The sequence below is a fragment of the Ictalurus punctatus genome, chromosome 15 (genome assembly GCF_001660625.3).
Source record: "Ictalurus punctatus breed USDA103 chromosome 15, Coco_2.0, whole genome shotgun sequence".
Lineage (NCBI taxonomy): Eukaryota > Metazoa > Chordata > Actinopteri > Siluriformes > Ictaluridae > Ictalurus > Ictalurus punctatus.
The window spans coordinates 21,762,319-21,781,638 of NC_030430.2; the positions used below are offsets into that span (position 1 = coordinate 21,762,319).

Here is a 19,320-nt window from a genome sequence, read left to right on the forward strand (position 1 = left end):
TGTTTTCCCATAACAGCACATCCCATTGTGTTTTATTCTTGACATATGTGTCATTCCATTTCAAGCGGTCTAATGCAGATTGCTCAAATGTTTTTAATTATCCTTTTTTTTTGTTCTTGAGTGATTGCCTCTATGTACTGGTATTGCAAAATCACCATTTTAAAAAAATACATTTTTTATTTTACATGGTTCAATTACGACTGTCGTCACTTACTGCTTCTATCACAGCACAAAACAACACCACGGCTCTGTTGGTTACACCGTTCCCAAGTGGCCGACCTTCCAAAATTCCTCCAAGAGCACAGCAATGACTCATCCAGGAAGTCACAAAAGACCCAAGGACAACATCAAAGGACCTACAGGCCTCTCTTGTATCAATAAAGGTCACTGTTCAGAAACTATCAGAAAGACACTGGGGAACAATGGCACCCATGGAAGCGTGGCGAGGTGAAAACCACTGCTAACCCAGAAGAACATTAAGGCTCGTCTGAATTTAGCCAAAACACACCTTGATGATCCTCAAACCTTTTGGGAGAATGTTCTGTGGAATGATGGCTCGAAATCAGAACTATATGGAAGACAGGAGTCCCGTGAAATCTGGCGTAAACCAAACACAGAACTCCACGAAAATATCATCATACCTGTGGTCAAGCATGGTGGTGGAAGTGTGATGGTGTGGGGATGCTTTGCTGCTTCAGGGCCTGGGCAACTTGTAATAACTGAGGGAAACATGAATTCTGCTCTCTATCAGAAAATCCTAAAGGAGAATATCCGCTCTTCAGTCCGTAAACTGAAACTCAAGAGCAACTAGACTACGCAGCAAGACAACGATCCAAAGCATAGGAGTAAATCCCAGTCCTAGAAGTACTGTAAGTGAAAGACTGATCTCCAGTTATCAGAAGTGTTTAGTTGCCGTTATGGGTGCTAAAGGTGGCACAACCAGATTTTATGTTTAAGGGGGCAATCAGTTTGGAATTTTTTAAATTTTTTTTTGCTTCAATAAAATAAAATAATGAATTAAAACAATATTGTGTGTTTGCGCAGGTTGCCTTTGATCTATGTTGTATTTTGTTTCAAGATCTAAGACTATTCATTATGAGATAAACACAAAAGCGGAAGAAATCAAATACTTTTTCACAGCGCTGTACATAAGAGGTAAACACCCCCAAAAAAATCAATGAAAGTAATTTCACCAGGATTAACACCATTTCCGACTTTATTTGAATGATTTTCTTAGGAATAAAACATTTCACCATTACAAGGAATCACAACTAATTGTCTTTCAGGTTTAACTTCTTTTTCTGTTCTGGTTTAGTTTTTTTTTTAACTTGTAGAAACAGAGCTCAAGTGTTCACCACGTCTAACCAGTGTGGATTTTGAAACTTGAAATGAGGTAACCGGTACGAACGTTCGTTTCCCATGACATCGTGCAAAAACAACTTACAGAGGAGAACCCGTTCCAGCAGCTTTCCCTCGTTCAAAAAAAAAAAAAAAACAACCTCTGAAACAATACTATCTTAATCCAACACACAACACGCGCTACACCTTCACTTCCTGTTTAATACTGCTGCAAATCATAATAATAATCATTTAAAACAAAAACAAAAAAACATGCACGCACTCATTTTATGCAAACTGTTAAACCGGTCTGAGAGTCCGCGCTTTACATGCGCGGCGTGTTCGGAGTTACGGCGCTCTCCGTAAGAGACGAGGGGCCAGGCGCATTCCCGAAAACGCATGTTACACACACGCTGAATGCCAATGTCACACTCGCTTACAGCTCTGCGATACGAATGAGATGATGATGATATCCTATTCTTGCCTTGCTTCCACAGCCACAAAAGAAACACGACGCACACAGAAAGACACACCCCCCCCCAACACACACACACACACACACACTTGAGCAAGCATCAGGAGAGAGAAGGAGAAAGAGATTGAAGTGGAGGGAAGGCGAAAAGGGAGGGAGAGGTGGGTGGGTGTAATCGTTGCAGTTCAGCCATTTTTGGTTATTTAAAAACTATTGCAGGAGAAAATGGAACCCGAGCGCGCACCGAGAAACGGACGAGAGGAAGAACGCGCTCTCGGAGGAAGAACAAATACGTGACAAAGTTAAAGGTTACACTGCTGGACAGGGTCAACATCGTCACCACAGGCAGCATTTCAAACTTCCTAGTTTCCATGTTAGAAATTAAATTTGGATAAATAATTAGTTATAATATATTATATAAATATATACTATATATATATACACATTATATATTATATATATATATATACATATATATTTATATACGTTTATAAAACATCTCTGTTGAATTCTCAGATCTGATTCATCAGTAGGTGTTGATGAATTTTCGACAACAGCGGCGTTTCTATAGTAACAGCTAGTTCACAGGGACGGTCCACGTAATCCAAGGTGAATAATAAAGGGATGTTTAAAGCTGGTGTAAGCGATTACAGGAGCGAACTTGCCTCACAGGCATACTATAAAAGAGTACGCTGGGGTGTTTGTTAATAAACAATTTTTTTTTTAAATGGAATCGTTGGCAAATATCTCCCGTATAACGTGAATTAAACACTCTGAGACGTTTTATTCTCGCACTCGTAGCTCATGCGATGACAATATGAATAACAACAGTAGTGCTTTTCAAGCACCACTAATAACTGCAAATGTGACTCCAGTCTGAACAGACAAGTTATCACTGGTCACTGGTCATGATGTATTAAAGGGGGGGGGGGGGGGGGGGGGGTAATAAAGCGAATCCTCGGATTGTACGCGTTTCTGGAAACTGTACTGAAGGGATGAGCACCTTTCTTCCTAAAGATATTCCCTCCGTTGTGGATCGGACGATGGTGTTGGAGAATAAATACAGTAAGTGCATGTAATAATATTCCCTCTGCAATGCAAATCACATCAGATTTATCTACAGACTGAAACTGCTCTCTGTGCCAGTTAATGCACTCAAAGTACTACAAATATCAACCAGCAACACTGCTATTGCACTTCAGCTGCTCTCTCAGCTGCAGTTATCTGACATGATCCTGCTGTTCGCATGCAAACAATACGGAGCGATACGATTAGCGAAGGAGCGCGACGTGATAACTAAAGTCGTTGGGAATAAAGAAAGGCAGGACGGCGGTATAGAAAATCAACCCTTCGTTCGTCGATCCCGTTCGTGGTCGGGAACGCCGGGCATGAAGAGGGATAAGACACGCTGGATAGGATGCCAGGCCATCTGCACAGACACATTCACTAATAGCTCAAACTCTCCAATCCAACTACCGGCGCGTTTTAGAGAGAACCCATGAACCCACCGAAGCATGAGCAATTCAGTACAGACGGTAACCCGAGCTCAGGATCGACCCGTGTACCCTGGAGCTACGAGGCAGCGACGCTAGCCCCTGTGTAAAGGCATCCAGTAAGCCCTGACTAACTCAGCCATATGAGGAAGGATGTCTCGGTGATCTTCACACATTCCTTCAGTCAAAGTGAATGAAAGCAAAACGGTGATGAACAAACGGACCAGGATTAAGATCCAGTCTCCGGAACACACTCACCCCCTTGTCATCTTCTGCTGAGGAATGCAGGTGCACCATGTCTTCTCAGGAACTGAGATTACGTGTCCAGGCTTTTTATTTATTTATTTTTTTCTGACAAGTAGAGCTGCAACAACTAATCGATAAAATCGATAACACTCAACGATGAAAAACGAATCTCATTATGGATTAGTCGGGTCTGCGCGCGGCACGGGGGAGATTTACTCATTACGTTACTTCCGTAAATACCGTAAAGTTGTGTCCCAAATGAAGTACTGTACACTTACACTATGCACTGTGTACTCTACCGTCTAGTGTATGATTTTTAGAAAGGTAATATCATCTCAAATGGAACACTAGCGGTTTTTTACTAACCGGAAGTATAAGCCGCTTCCTAGTCGACGGCGCATGACGTCATACGCACGTAATTTGACGCCGCTAGCTTTAGCCCAATACCCAGAATCACCGACAATGACTTTCTTCAGTTTCCTGTTTGTCGACGTTACCTTTTACAAAAAGTAACGCATATAAATACTGTTATATAATATAAACCTGTATATTAGTTTATATCATATATAAGTATTTATGCATTTTTTGTTATGGATGCACAAAAAGCACTGAATTAAACTACAGTCCTAAATGAATAATATATATTCTGGTGTGTGTGTGTGTGTGTGTGTGTGTGTGTGTGTGTGTGTGTGTGTGTTGGGTTCTTTTCAGTCTTATATAATTGGACAAACAGTTGTGTAAAGTTTTAGTCTGAAGTTTACATTTGTAACACTCAGTTTGTGGATTTTATTTAAAATAAACAAAACGATGGTACTGAAAGATCGCCCCCAATCCGATTAATCGATCGATCGAAGAAAAAATAATAATAATAATAATCGGCCGACTAATCGATTATGAAAATAATCGTTCGTTTCAGCCCCGCAGACAAGTAGGGTCAACAACTAGGAAAAGAAAAAGCTCCTTACTGACGTTCACGAAACACAAGTTTACTGGTGGAGCATTTATTTACAGTATATGAAATGCTCTTCACAGTTGGATGCTCTATATCGCTATATCACAATCTACTCGTTCCCAATCCCACCTCCTGCTGCTCTACACGCCGTGGCCAAGACGCAATCTGTTTGACAGTAGAACAACTTTTACTATGGAAAAATCTTTTCAGAATCGGGAGCACGCAGATCGCAGAAGGAAAAATTCCAGCAGGAACCGGCCAGACAATGCTTCTGTTCTAAGTAACAGTCGACCCTCGAGGTTGAACACATCCAGAGAAAATCAAGACGCTAGCCAGACACGAAAATCATTTGGCAAGGACACTACGTCACCGCTGATGCACTACGCCAGCGGCTTGCTGAATTTCCTGCTACATGATTATATACTCATTAATTTCCCTTAGTCTATATTAATACATTTAACTAGCTAACTAGCCTGCCATCCATTACTAGACTGTTTTAGTATGACTCCAGCCAAACAAAACATGGGCACACTGGAGCTTTTACTTCGACTAGCAATGTTGGAAATGCATGATGTGTCCACCTCTGCTTCTGAGTTTATTTAACCAGTGCACATCACAAATAGTAGAATCAGTACTTAAAATATTTGCTCCAAATGACACATTTCAGATATCAGAATTTCCTACAGATCAAAAGAAACCGGAGAACCCGGAGAACACGCACAGGCCGTGCACAAAGGGCAGAGGTGGGATTTGAACCCCCAACCCTGGAGGTGTGAGACAAACGTGCTAATCACTAAGCCCTTTTGACTACAGGTCATAACGCGTCGTTCCTGCTCTCCGACTAGCCGAAACCAAAGACAACTCGGGAACTTTAAATGATCTCCTCAACTACGAGTTCCTCCGAGTGCAGCGAGTGACATCAAATCGACATGGCCTCTCGTGGGATCACCAGGAAACCAAGTAGCACAGGATTTGCGTATTAAACCTATAACACACGCTATACAGTTTATATCCCGTTTGAGGAGGTAACGCTTGCCGCTAGCTTGCTGCTAACAGAAGACGGACACGCGGGCACCTGTGGTGAAAACGGCGTCATTCTGAGCTCCAAGTTCCCGTTTCAGAGGTAAGTCGAACGCAGCACAATGTCCACTTTGTTGCAGATTCACATACGGAATGATTTGAACTCTACAAGTTGATATGGTTTTAGAACTGTCTAAAAAACAGTGGGGGGGGGGGGGGGGAACAGGTGAGGTGCGTCTATAATAGTGTTCAAGATATGAACACGCAACGTCATTAGGTGGGTGAAACCTCAGTTACACCACTCGACAACCAAAAACCACTTTAAAGCTTGTGAACGCACACGTCAACGTTAACCTAGATAAAGGCGAAGAAAGGTGAGCGTAACCGCTGCGGGCAAACGCGTCTTCCTTACTTTCCCCTACTGCGAAGTGAGAGAAAGATGTCTGCGTTTGTTCCGACTGCTGCTTTAGCAGCAAAGGTCACCAACGTTGGCGTCTTTGTAGCCGACAAAACGTTCGTATCTGTCTGAAGAAAATACGACCAGCGGTTCCAAAGATTGGGAACGGGAACGGGAAGCCAGCAAAGGCCGACTTGTAGATTACGATTCGTTATGCCGGACAAACATGAACGCAGAATTTTACACGTCCTTCTCGGAGTTTTACGTTTTTAACGTTTCGATATTAAACGATCGCGTGAGTGAGTAAAGTACGTAAGTGAATTTTATTTATAAAGCACATTTAACACAGTGAAGCTGACCAAAGTGCTGAACAGAGTGAAGAAAAGTCAAATAGAAAACAGAATAAAACCAAAGAAAGACAGACAATAGACAATAGTAAAAAATAAATAAATAAATAAAAAATTTAATTAGATCAAAACGTCTGGGAGAAGAGATACGCTTTGTCCAGGCGGATGTCCAGTGGCAACTGATTCCATGAACGAGGGGCAGGGACTGAAAAAGCTCCTATCAGAATATCTTAAAAATCTGCTTAGATGAATGTGGAGTAAGAAGATCTTTGAGCTTGATCATTAAGAGTTTTACGAGTTTTGTCTTCATTAAGTTGGAGGAAGTTATTTGTTGACAGTCCAACGGTGGTTGAATGGAGACACCAGCTTTTAAACAGTATGCACAACTGGGTATCATCAGCATATAAACAAAAAGAGAAATCGTGCGCCTTGATCAAATTCCCCAGCGGACGCATATATGAGTTAAAAAAGAAGTGGGCCCAGAATGGAGCCTTGAGGTACACCACTAATAACAGGAGCGGAAGATGAGGAGAAATTACCCAACGCCCCCGAAAAGGATCTGTCTTTACGATAAGAACTGAAACTTTGTAGGGCGGTACCCTTGATACCAAACAGACGCTCTAAACGCCAAAGAAGTATGTTATGATCTACAGTATCAAAGGCAAAGTAGCATCAACACAGTATGTTTACCAGCATCCACCGCCAGTGAAATGTCATTTGACACTTTTAACAGAGCAGACTCTGCGCTATGATGAGCAGTGAAACCGGATTTTAAAGGTTCCAATAATTCCGCTGAATTTAAAAACAGGATGGATTGTGACTGCACAACTTTCTCTAGCGGCTCTGACAGAAACGACAGCTTAGAGACGGGCCGGTGATTATTAAAGCAACCTTCATCCAAACCCTGTTTCTTAAGCAAAGGTTGGACAATAGCATACTTAAAACAATTCGGGACCACCCCAGCTTCCACACCTGGATACTGGGGCCAGTAAAAATAGAAAATAAAAGGTTATTTTCATCTGGTTAACCAGATCCCACGGTTCCTTTAGAGAAACATGTTGAAAATGGCATCAATGATATCGTGAGCATGATATCTATGGAACTCAATGTGTGCCAAAAGTATTGAACGTAACTTTTCGAGAAACGAACAGGAATACACAATGAAGAAAGAAGAAGAAGAAGAAAAAAATCCTCTTTGTTACGTTCTTTGTTGCGTTCAGTTTGCTAAGCTTCGCTTTCGTTAATCGTGCTTTATGAATGCGCTGCCACGGTTTCCGTTTACGCTCCGCAAGTTTACGCTCGCCATTCGGGCGCAAAATCTCCCGTGTGGGCGGGGCTTAACAGCGCTTTTGCTCTCATTGGCTAGTGAGATTCGGATCGACGGCTCGAGTGTCCAGCTGACGAAGAGGATGATGATGATGATGATGATGATGACGACGGCGGTGACGCTTTGTGCCGCTCCTGTGAGCTCATCTTGAAAAAAATAGTCGCATGAGACAACCCAAACCTAAAAATATTAATTACAAACTAATACACTGACTCGGTAAATAAGTAACTTCCACTAGAAAGTACAAACGCTAGAACTACACAGAGAAAAACGCATCCACAACGCTCTCCAAATTTCCCAACACTGAAGTCTATACTTCCTGCTCAGGGAGCTGTTGAGCCCACTCTCACAAGCCAATGACGGTAAAGTGCCGTTAAGCCCCGCCCACGTGTGAGATTTGTACCGGTATAGGAAACGTGAACTTGTGGAGCGTGAACAACAACTCCGGCAGCGCATTTATAAACCGCGATGAACGAAAAGCAAGCTTAGAAAACCGTTAGCAAAGAACGCTGCTTATTTATTCACAGACCACGATACGTGCTTACCACCGAGTTCACCGTTTTCCGTTTCTGAGTGTTTTCCTTCTCTCTCGTTGTATATTTTCGTTCGATTCTTGAAAAGTTACGGTCAATACTTTTAATTCCACAGATATCAAAGTTATTGATCATCCAAGTTGAGCGCAAATAGAAACTACTGTAAGCAAATGTCTGGACAAACAAGCTTTACTATATTCTCCACTGGCTGACGTACTTTCCTGTCCTCGGTCCAGTAGAATGTTTGCGGGTGGAAAATATGAAGGGAGTCACACACACACACACACATACACACACACACACACACACACACACAACTGGAAGAAATCAAGAGCAGCTTGGGATATTATGTAGCTAATTTCCTCCCCTAGAAATTCCATACCGGAACGGAGCGCTACAGAGAAAGCCTCGGCTCTGAGAGAACGCGCGGAACGGCGCAGACGACAGGGTGGGAAAATATGCAAATCGATAAATAACCCAGTTTCCTCTCATCTCCTTTATATCTGCTTTGCGCGCACACACACACACACACACACACTCACACACTTACTGTGAAGATGCGGCGGCCCGTCCGGTCGAAGGCGACACAATACACCGAGGACAGATGTCCCAGAATCCTCTTGTGCATCTTCATGTGTGAGTAAACAGCTGTGGGGACTAGCTGACCCAAACGGTATGAACCATTCAGCTTCCGGCTGTAAGCTGTCTCCACTACACACACACACACACACACACACACACACACACAGGAACAGATGGCTAAAATGATAATCGCAAGTATTTATCTATAATATTAAGACAATTTAGGAAGAAAATGATTTGATTGCACTTTTAGATCAACAGAAATTGGCTTTTATTTCTTTCACACTGGAGATAAACATATAGGCTTCAAAAAAAAAAAAAAAAAAAAAGACAGCTCATATGTCATAATAATTAAGTGTATCTTTTAACTGCTAAATATAAACACAATTATGTTAGAAATATATAAATAACCCAATGAATGGAGAGCTTCTCATTTATATCTAGTATTAGCCAGGTCTATAAAACTCTGCAGTAGCGCTGTGATCATGTTTAATGAATTGACGAAGCTGGAAACGATATTATATCATTAATTGGAAATTATATCATTAATTGGTGTGTGGTGTGATGGTCGATTATTTTCCTATAAACGCACGTCCTCAAGCGCCTTCCCTCTATACCACAGAGATCTGCCAGCACGTACAATTTCCTATTAATCACAAAACGACGCGTCGTACTTTTTATCCGTTTATAGATACGTTTGATGTTGCCGAATGTCCGCGAAACTATAGTTCCTGTCATCACTTACGTTATAGCAGCTAGAAACAGGGTTTTTTCTTTTCCCGTCACCAGCCTCTCTCTCTTATTTGCTTTCTTGACGTTTATTACACACACACACACACACAAAAAATCGCAGCTTTCTTGGTCATGTGACCAAGAAACAGCACACGTGAGAAACCTCTGCCCTGAAGATTCCCGTGTCGGACAACCTGTTACCTCGGAGCGGACGCTGGAGACTCCTTCCGAAAAAAAAAAACAAACTTCACCATAACAAACACACATTTTTTTAAATCTCTTCATGCGGACCTGTGTTAGTTGTTGCTATAGAAACAATAACATATAACATGGAACGACTGTCAGACCTGCTGTTTTGGAAAATTAATCAACCGCTTCTGACCAGAACATCAAACACCGCTGTGGTGTAAATAATAACAACAACAATAAATATGATTATTTATTCATGATTAATAACGGATATCATGACGACAAACAAAGCTCAAAAAGCGACGCTTTGTTACAAACCAAACGATTTTTTTTTTTTTTCGTCAACATAACATTTCTAAATTTCATTTAGGTTTAACAGAATTACCTGCCTATAATTTCCAGAGCCAATACACCTGACCACTGTGTTTGCATTAATGATACAGTCATATGTGTGTGTGTGTGTGTGTGTGTGTGTGATTTAAGCAGAACAGGCAGTAACGCATCCTGAAGCTCCGTCTGGAGGATTTTAGTGACTCTCTTTTTTAACACAAAGCTTCAAACACACCACACGATTCTGCTGTTTTGAGGCGGACTGGTGGCAGGCGGTGCTCACTGAAGCGCAATGAAATGTGTGTACACGGAGGTGACAAATCTGTTGGAGTTCTCCTCTGATTGAGCGTTGGACAAAAGAAGTACTCAGACGTCTCTATTCTGAACACACACACGCTGTCACTCTGCACACGAGACACTCCGTGCTAATATCATTAACGTCATTATGAACCGCTCGTTTCACGTCTGTGTTCCGCTCCAGACCAATTCGATACCGATCATGCTTTCGGGGTCTGTTTTACTTTCTCAGTTAAATAGAAAGTCATGTATGAGCGCTTTTTGTGTTTTCTTTTTTTTTCCAAAATAAAATACGTTGGAGGCCTGGCTACTGGCTAGTCGTACGACGACCCTTTAAACAGCCCATAAGCTCTTTTTTTTCTGATTTCTACACCATTTTCCCGCAATTTTATTGCTAAGCCCCACCCACTAGGCACACAGCATCCACTAACCCCAGAGGGTTAACGCGGTTAATACCTGCTTCCTCTTACATCACAGAGCAGCCGAACACAAGCGATATCTGCCCGTGATTGGTTGATTGATTGCTCTGATTGGCACGAGACATAGTGACACCATCCTACCACGCGTCATGCTACCCTAAAAAACCAGCGATGATCTCCGGACAATTTTCTGTTGGGGCCCAAAAGTGTTTTTTTGTTTTGTTTTGTTTTGTTTTTTAAATAAACATAAAGTTGACCTGCTATTTAAGGGCCAAAATGTCATTTTTACAGCCTCCTGCCTGCAGGACTAATCACAGTTGCAATAAAAACTCGAGCAAGCCTTGCATTTTCTCTGACGCTGACCCCACACCCTCTGCTGAAAATGCTTTTTTATGAGTTCCCTAATTTTACAGAAACGGCCTGAACCGAGCAGCGTTGTTTTGCCTGAGGCTTGACAGTATTTTTTTTTTTAATCTCTTTTAAATGATATGATTATTACATATTTATAAACAGCTTGTAGATTAGAACGGATCTGTAACAAATCACTTGTAGGAAATGCTGAACACTAGGTATTACTCTAGCTGGGGTGTTTTTTTGTTTGTTTGTTTTTTTAATGCGCCAGGTTGTGTAATTAAGGAATATAACGGGTGTGTGTAATCTGTAACACGCGAAGCGCTCGCTTATTGTGCTACTCGCGTAATTAAAAAGGAATACGATGGTGGCAATCGGGCAGGCCGGTTATTTAATTCTTTATGCTTATTATTCCAGATAACCCGTGACCTCTGACTTAATATTTCTCACAGTTCACGATTCACTCTAAAGCTACATCTTAATCTACAGAATTCCATCTTTCTGTATGAATGCTCGCTGCAGCCAATAAGAGGAGGCTTACCGATGTTGGGCGGGCTTCCGTAGATGACTGGCGGCTCGGGTGGCCTGCCGGAGTGCAGGGCCGCGAGGGCTGAACCCTTCCATACCACGTGCTTACAACCTGTCAACACACACACGGCACTGTCAACAAACACACACGCACGCGGCGTGAGAAAGAGCTCTGCTGTGACGCGGATGTACAGGCAAAATCCTGTAAGCTAGATCAGCTTCTTCAAGTACAATTCTGCTACTCTCAGTCTTCTTGAGTTAAATATAATGCACAAATATATATATATATATATATATATATATATATATATATATATATGAAATCCCCACAAATTGTAAATTCCATGCGCGTTCTAAGCGTTGTCCGTATTCGTTCATGGAAATTAATTATTCGCTGATTCTTTTGATCACGTCTTTCTGTATTTTATTTTCCCGCTCCTTCCGTCTCCCTTTGTTTTTATTCCATTCTATATACTTGCTTTATTTATAGCTATTTATATTTATAAAGTTGCGTTATGTAAATGTAATGTAATACATACGACCTAAATCTAATAAAATCTAATATGATAATATCTGATATTTACCCAAATAATAAAAAATTAACAAGCAAAAAGGAGAGGAGGAAAGCTGAAAGTTAAATTGCATTGCATTAAATTGCACACATAAAATTAGCCTCCTCTGACAAGTGTGTGTGTGTGTGTGTGTGTGTGTGTGTGTGTGGGTGGGCATGTTTTTAAATCTTACTGAGGACCAAATTTCCCCACAAGGAAAGTACCTGACTGTTTTGACGTTTGTTTCCCCATGAGGAAAAGTAAATGTTTCCTTTTCGTGAAGGTTAGGGTTAGAAATAGTTGCAGACATAACATTAATTAGCTGCGTTAGTAACAATGGCAACGCAAGGTCTTCACCGGGATAGTAAGACAATCTTGAGTGTGTAAGTGTGTGTGTGTGTGTTAAGGAGAAATAGAGCTCACTCTTGTTGGTGCGGAGCAGAGACTGGCGCCCCACTCCCAGCAGCGAGTTGACTCCTGGCACACTGGCAGGAACCTCTCTCTCCAAAAGAGGACCGACTCGCTCACACACCCGCAACAGGTGATCTGCAGAAGTGTGTTTATACAGTTTCACCTACACACACACACACACACACACACACACACACAAGTACATTACAGACATGCATTTATACCACAGACACAAAAGCACTTTATATTCTAAATATCCGTCCCACTCGCTCATTCATCCAGACGACAGCAACTCAAAACAAAATGATCATTTGCACCAAAACCTTGCAATTAACAAATATTAACGTTTAGGATATATTTCTATAAAAACACAACACAAACCTTCATTAATAGAATTAGTGTCATTTATATTTAGAGTCAAACAAATTCACACATATGCGACTGATCTTCAAATCCTGCATCTTGATATTTAGACTCTCGTGTCTCTGGGTTAGTCCAGACTTAATGGATTACATTTACGGCATTTTGGCAGACGCCCTTATCCAGAGCGACTTACAATTAACTCATTTTATACAACTGAGAGTTAAGGGCCTTGCCCAAGGGCCCAACAGTGGTAGCTTGGCAGTGCTGGGGCTTGAACTCCTGATCAGTAACCCAGAGCCTTTAACCACTGAGCCACCACTACCCATTGTGAATTGTGAGATTCTGAACATCGGTCCAATCAGGCCATGAATAAGAACAGAGAACCCCTTATGAGGTGCTTCATTTTCCACACTGCTCTTTATCTGCCAGATCAGCAGCCTCTCCCAACACCCGGCTACTAATTAACGAGACTTTAATTGCATTTAGCAGCTTCCTATTGGACGACACAAGACAGTCCCCAGCTCACACACACACACATTTACACATTGTAACAAATTACCGCGCGCATGCGCGCAATGGAGCGAACGCACACGGAGACCCGCAGACACAGACATCGCGCTTGATTTGTGTCTTAAACCTGTGTACGACTGCGTGCCATGAAATACAATCACCACGTGATCAGATGACATGGAGACTAATGAGTCCTGCTTAGCCCTGCAGTAAAAATAATAATGACGATGATGATAATAATAACGAAACGAGTCGTTTACTGGACTGATCCACGTCACTGATTCATATGGCAACCAAGCCTTAATATATTCATTAATATAAATTAATATAATATATATTTTATTATTCCTGCTTTCATTGCTATGCTGTACTTACTCTGTTTAATATTAACGATATTGGTGTTATTATTATTGTTATTAATATTATTATTAACAAAGGTAGTAGTATTACTATGAGTAATAGCAGTAAAACGCCATTAAGTGGTGGGGATTATTATTAGTAGTATTTTTATTATGAGTAGTAGTACTAAAGCGCTATTAAGTGAAGTTGATGATTATGTTTATAATTATTTTTTATTATTACCGTTTTATTATGCTACTTTTGTAGTAGTAGGAATCGTTTAGAAATGCTACTGAGTTATTACTAGTATTGTTATTAGTAGTAATATTATTATTATTATTATTATTATTATTACTACTACTACTACACCTATGAGTAATAGCAGTAAAACACCATTAAGTGGCCATGATGATGATGATTACAGTTTTATTATGCTATTTTTGTATTAGGAATAGTTTAGAAACTCTACTCAATTATTACTTTTGCTATTATTATTATTATTATTATTACTATGATTGACAGCATTAAGTGATGATGATTATTAATATTATTATTATGAGTAATAGTACTAAAACGTATTGTAAGTTCAAATGAGTAATAATACTAAAACGTATTAAGTGATGATGATGGTTATCATATTAATAATAATTATTATTATTGTTCTTGTTATTATTAGTTTTAGTATGCTAATTTTGTTGTGGTAGAAATAGCTTATAAATGCTACTCACTTGTTACTATCATTAATATTATTATTATTATTATTATTATTATTAGCCTACTATTAATATTATTGAGTAATAGTAGTAAAATGCTATTAAGACTATGATTTATTATTATTATTATTATTATTATCATCATCATCATTATTTTTAATGCCTGCTGTTGTGTGAAAATATATCTAATATTAGCTTCACTGTCGTCCAAAAAAAGAAAAGACGAAGAAGAAAAGAAAAGAAGAAGTAAGGGAAAAAAAGAAAAGAAGAAGAAGAATCAGAAAAATCAGAGTGACGGCACTAACACCAGGTGGTTTAATGGCCGATCTTCAAAAATCTCCCCTCTCACTCGGGCCTGACTGAAGCGGTGAGGGTGAAGGCGGCGGCGGCGGCAGCGCGTGCGAGTCCACGCCGGAAAAGATGCACCGCCAGGCGGCCAAGTAACCGAGCTACAGCCGCAGCCTCCACGAGCGCACACACCACCACCAACACACACACACACACACCCCCAGAGCACCGCGCGAGGAGGCTCTGATCCGATCACGCGCACTACCACAGCCTACTTACTAACCCGCGTATCAAATAATCGCCCGTTTAGCCGCGCGCGCTGTTTAGACGCACTGCTTACTAACGTACTTCTCTATAGGGTTTAGCACCGAGCCGTCCGTTCGACAGCGGCGTTGCCTCGGCAACCATAGGCGGCGTTCTATTGTGATATATTGACGGTGCGGTTTGGGACGCGGCTTAGAACGAAAACCAAAAACAAAACAAAAAAAAAAAACAATTTGGTGTATAAACTCGAGAGAAAAGTGGCTCCAACAAACACGCCTCCATGAGCGCGAAGCAGTGGGCTGACTCGCGGAGTTACGTAACTGATAATCCGGACAGGGGGGTGGCTACAACCGGGAGGGGGGGGTGTGGATCAAACCCTTCAAGTTTTAAAATATAACCATAAAAATAAAGATGTTTCACGATGATCAAAATGATCCTGTTTAAGAATCTAAACGTCGCGAGGAAACCAAACCAGTCAAGCGATATCATTATTATTATTATTATTTTCAATTATAAATATCGTAATTAATCAATATTTATATCAGTCGCGGATTTACCTTCAATTAGAGAAAGAAAAAAAAAATCCTCACCCGATTCCATCACCTTACAATCCGGGGGGGGGCGAAAAAAATATATTTAAATCCCATCGACTTGCCAGAAATGGGCATTTTTCCTGCAATAAACCCAAGTGCTTGTTAACGCGTCGTGCTTTGGTAAACTCCTGTCCAAAACTGGAGAGTAAATAAAATAAATCGTGTGTGTTTTACACTGTCTGTGGTTGTATTGCATGAAGCAGGGCGCCTCCATATCCCGCCCAGCTCTCTCACACACTCACACACACACACACACACTGGCGCACTCCCTCCCACCACTATCTGTCCTCACATGCAGCTCATGACGTACCTTTATTTCTAAGACATTTTCCCAACTCTATAATCCTAATACCATAGCTGTCAGTAAAACCCACAGCTCCACATCAGTCTGCCTTCAGGGTCACCACGACGTAGTGCTCCCTCTGCCCCAGGGTTGGTTTGGGTTTTATTTTAAAGGTGTGTTATTTAAAAAAATAAATAAAATTTAAAAAACCCTCAGATCTATTTGAAAGGGATTTTTTTTTTCTCCCTTCCTGATTTAAAAAAAAAATTGCGGGAAATTCAATTTCTTATTTTGCTCTCCAAAAACTTTTTCTCAGTTATAGGGCATGCCTTACCAAATTTTCGTAACTCCCAGGGTGTTCCTTTCCAGTCCAATCTATCCTTTTGGGTAACAGCTGGAAAGGGAAAACAGTGTTATCCAAACTCGAGTTGCATTCTTGCAAGGTCAAGGTAAGGATTTAAAAAAAAAAAATGATCGAATTTAAATGAGAAACGAGCGACGGATGAAGGTAAACTACAGCGCAGTACGATGCAACGCCGAGTCGCCTTGTGCAGCTTACCTCCTTCTCCTGAACCTCCCGAATCAGGGTCTGAAAAAGACACAAAAACGCAGAAATGTGTCATGTTTTCATCTAAGTATGTAGGTAATAATCTTAAATGATCAAATCGCGCACCTCTGCCGAGTCCTGACACGGTCCAGCTTCCAAAAACCGGGCTATTAGGAAGTACAGTTCTGCGCGAGGGGGGAAGAATACATATGTAGCTACGTTAGCTTTGAAGAAGGGCGCCTGTGTGTGTGTCTGTGTGTGTGAGTGTGTGTGTGGAAACACAAACGTTGGGGAGGAAAAAAAACGTATCGACGACATATTTTTACGTCTCCTATACTCACCGGATTTCAACTGCGCGGTGTGTTTGCTGTCACTAGCCATGTTTCGGTGTCGGTTTGGGGCGAAGGAGAAGGTGTGTGTGGCCGTGCCGCTGGCCGCCCTGTAGTTGTCAGTGTTTGTTCGCCACCACCAGGAAGAGCTGCGCCTCCATTCACCCAACGCGCACACAGGCCAAAGTAGTTCCGGCTGTGTTGCTCATCCGTCGCTTGCGCGCTCGCGACAACTAGTTCCTGTCTTTCGTATCCAACGTGCGCCGCATTCACCCGGATAACCGGTGGCAATACCCGTAGTTGAGAGCGCGTTTGGTTTGAATTTATACGTTGGGCTCGGTGAAGTGGATCAACGACGGTTTTTGGGTTTCGTCTTAAAAAAAAAAAAAAAAAAAAAAAGCGCGAGCTCGCTCTCGTGCTCTCTCTCTCGTGCTCTCTCACTGCGCAGGAATATCGGGTATCGTACGTTTTTTGCGAAGGCTACGATGCTAACATGCTAACATCGGATTAATTGACGGCTTGTACTTACTTATAATCAATCTAACGTCTTTTAAATTGTTGTTTTGGGGGGTTTTTTAGTACATTTTCTAACATTTCTGACATTTTTGTCGTTCGTCTACATTTGACGTTGCTTCCTCGTTCTCGACAGTGACGAATAGAAACTGCCATGTTGTCGTGCTGACTGAAATACCGACTTTTATTATTGTCAAGTATTCACCTCTTCACGTCTACGTTATTCATTCACACTCAAAGCTGCTCATTCTACACGCATTAGGTTTGCTGGAGAGGTTGAATAAGCCTCGAGAAACAGCACAGGATTGTTTATTTATTTTTATTTTTTTTTTGGGGGGGGGGGGGGGATTCGGAAGTCCTCCATTTCTCTCCTAAATGGGAACAGGCAGTAAAATGGGGGAAGGGTAGTAAAACACGGGGGGATGTAATGAATTAAAGCTCGTCACTTAGACGAATCCACGTCTAATAGACACAAAACAACATGGACGACTTAGACAAAGAGCACAGAGGAGATGTTTTCAAGCACAGAGTGGATAAAGAAGTCTGACCTCAGCACTACACTGTAATTCATATAAACACTACAGTGTAACTAAATTAGGGGAATTATATCCAATTCCCCTGTGGTACAATAATGGCCATGAACATCAGAGTGAAATAAATAGGATTTAAAAGAATACAAATTCGCCCAAAATGCACAGAACATCCTCTGTGATGCACGGGGACCTACGGTCTTGAATCAGACGATCAACATCAGGATTTAAGTACACGATAAGTGTTAACTCAGCATTATACAGCAGGTGTTAAACACTCAAGTATGTGTTTCAGGGGTTCGCAAACTTTTTGCAACACTGGGTTGACTGTACAATCAATCCCACACACCCCGTCCTAAACATATTCAAACTATTCAAATGATCAGTCTCGTTATTTAAATACACAGGTAATATTTTGCAGATAATGAGCTGTGTTGTAATTTCCAACACTGTAACAAAGTATAAAACACACACACACACACACACGGATCCCTGGGTATGTTTTTGAGACGTGTAAACTAGTGTTGTGTATTCCTAGTGTTTGGAGAACGATGAGATTTTAAGTACGCCCGTAGTAAATTTTATTTTATTTTTTTTAAAGCAATTTGATTGGTTTTTATATTTATATTTATGTCTGTATATTTTGTGTGTGTGTATATCAGATATACGCCTTAGAGTGTTTTAGCCAAATCATCACAAGATCATATAAGATAGTTTAAATTTTTTTTAGAAAAAACAAACAAACATGGAGCCCATGGATTTCCACAGTCCAGATTGATTCTTTTGCTAACTATTAATCTGATCGTTTGATTATTTTATTCTTGAACATTCTAAGTGACCAGACACATCAGCTAATAATTCTAATAAAAACTCAATAATAAAAACAACTTCGATATGGACGTGTTCTGATTTCTACGAATTTTATCTCCTGATGGTCCACACCGGTGTAAAATATAAACTTAACGTTTTTAGCGGAATGATCGGAACGGTCATGATGTATTTCTGACGCTAGACTGTTTTTAACGTGTGGTGTATTTCATATAAGATTGCTGTTTTCAAACTTTTCCTGGCTATAGGAAAAACACGGCACCCAATATTACCACGACACGGATTCATTTAATAATCCAACTATTCAAATAATCAGACATTTTATTCCTGAAGAGTTCAACCACAGAATCCAACCTCAAATATTATAAACATTTTGTACCATAAAAGTTTTTCCCAGTTTCATCAACCCCTAAAAGTTTCAGCTTATTATTCAGTTATTCATCTTAAAGCATATTAATCAATCTAAATTATTCAAAGTAAGAGTAAAAGATATGTGTATGTAGTTACGAGTGTAAGGAATGTAAGTCTGAACTCATCCAGTCCTGTGCGTGTATGTTGGTAGAAATTGCAGGTAGGTTCAAGGTGACTTTATTTAATACATGTTATTACATACGTTATAAAGCTTTAGATTAGTAATAGCTTCCTATAATAAATACATTATTGGCATGTATTAATAGCATCTTACACCATTTCACGTCAAGTGAA

General features: G+C 40.7%; 1 protein-coding gene across 1 annotated transcript in view; it reads right to left on the reverse strand.

Annotated features, from left to right (window-relative positions):
• Nucleotides 1-16,927, reverse strand: part of phip (pleckstrin homology domain interacting protein) — a 53,650-nt gene extending 36,723 nt beyond the window's left edge. Inside the window, exons 1-7 of the mRNA XM_017487185.3 lie at nucleotides 16,757-16,927; nucleotides 16,542-16,600; nucleotides 16,428-16,457; nucleotides 16,203-16,262; nucleotides 12,528-12,678; nucleotides 11,567-11,665; nucleotides 8,676-8,836 (exon numbers count right to left, since the gene is read on the reverse strand). Coding sequence (XP_017342674.2) covers nucleotides 8,676-8,836; nucleotides 11,567-11,665; nucleotides 12,528-12,678; nucleotides 16,203-16,262; nucleotides 16,428-16,457; nucleotides 16,542-16,600; nucleotides 16,757-16,796 — 600 coding nt within the window. The 5' untranslated portion in view covers nucleotides 16,797-16,927. The remainder of the gene's footprint in view (nucleotides 1-8,675; nucleotides 8,837-11,566; nucleotides 11,666-12,527; nucleotides 12,679-16,202; nucleotides 16,263-16,427; nucleotides 16,458-16,541; nucleotides 16,601-16,756) is intronic.
• Nucleotides 16,928-19,320: the final 2,393 nt, after the last annotated feature.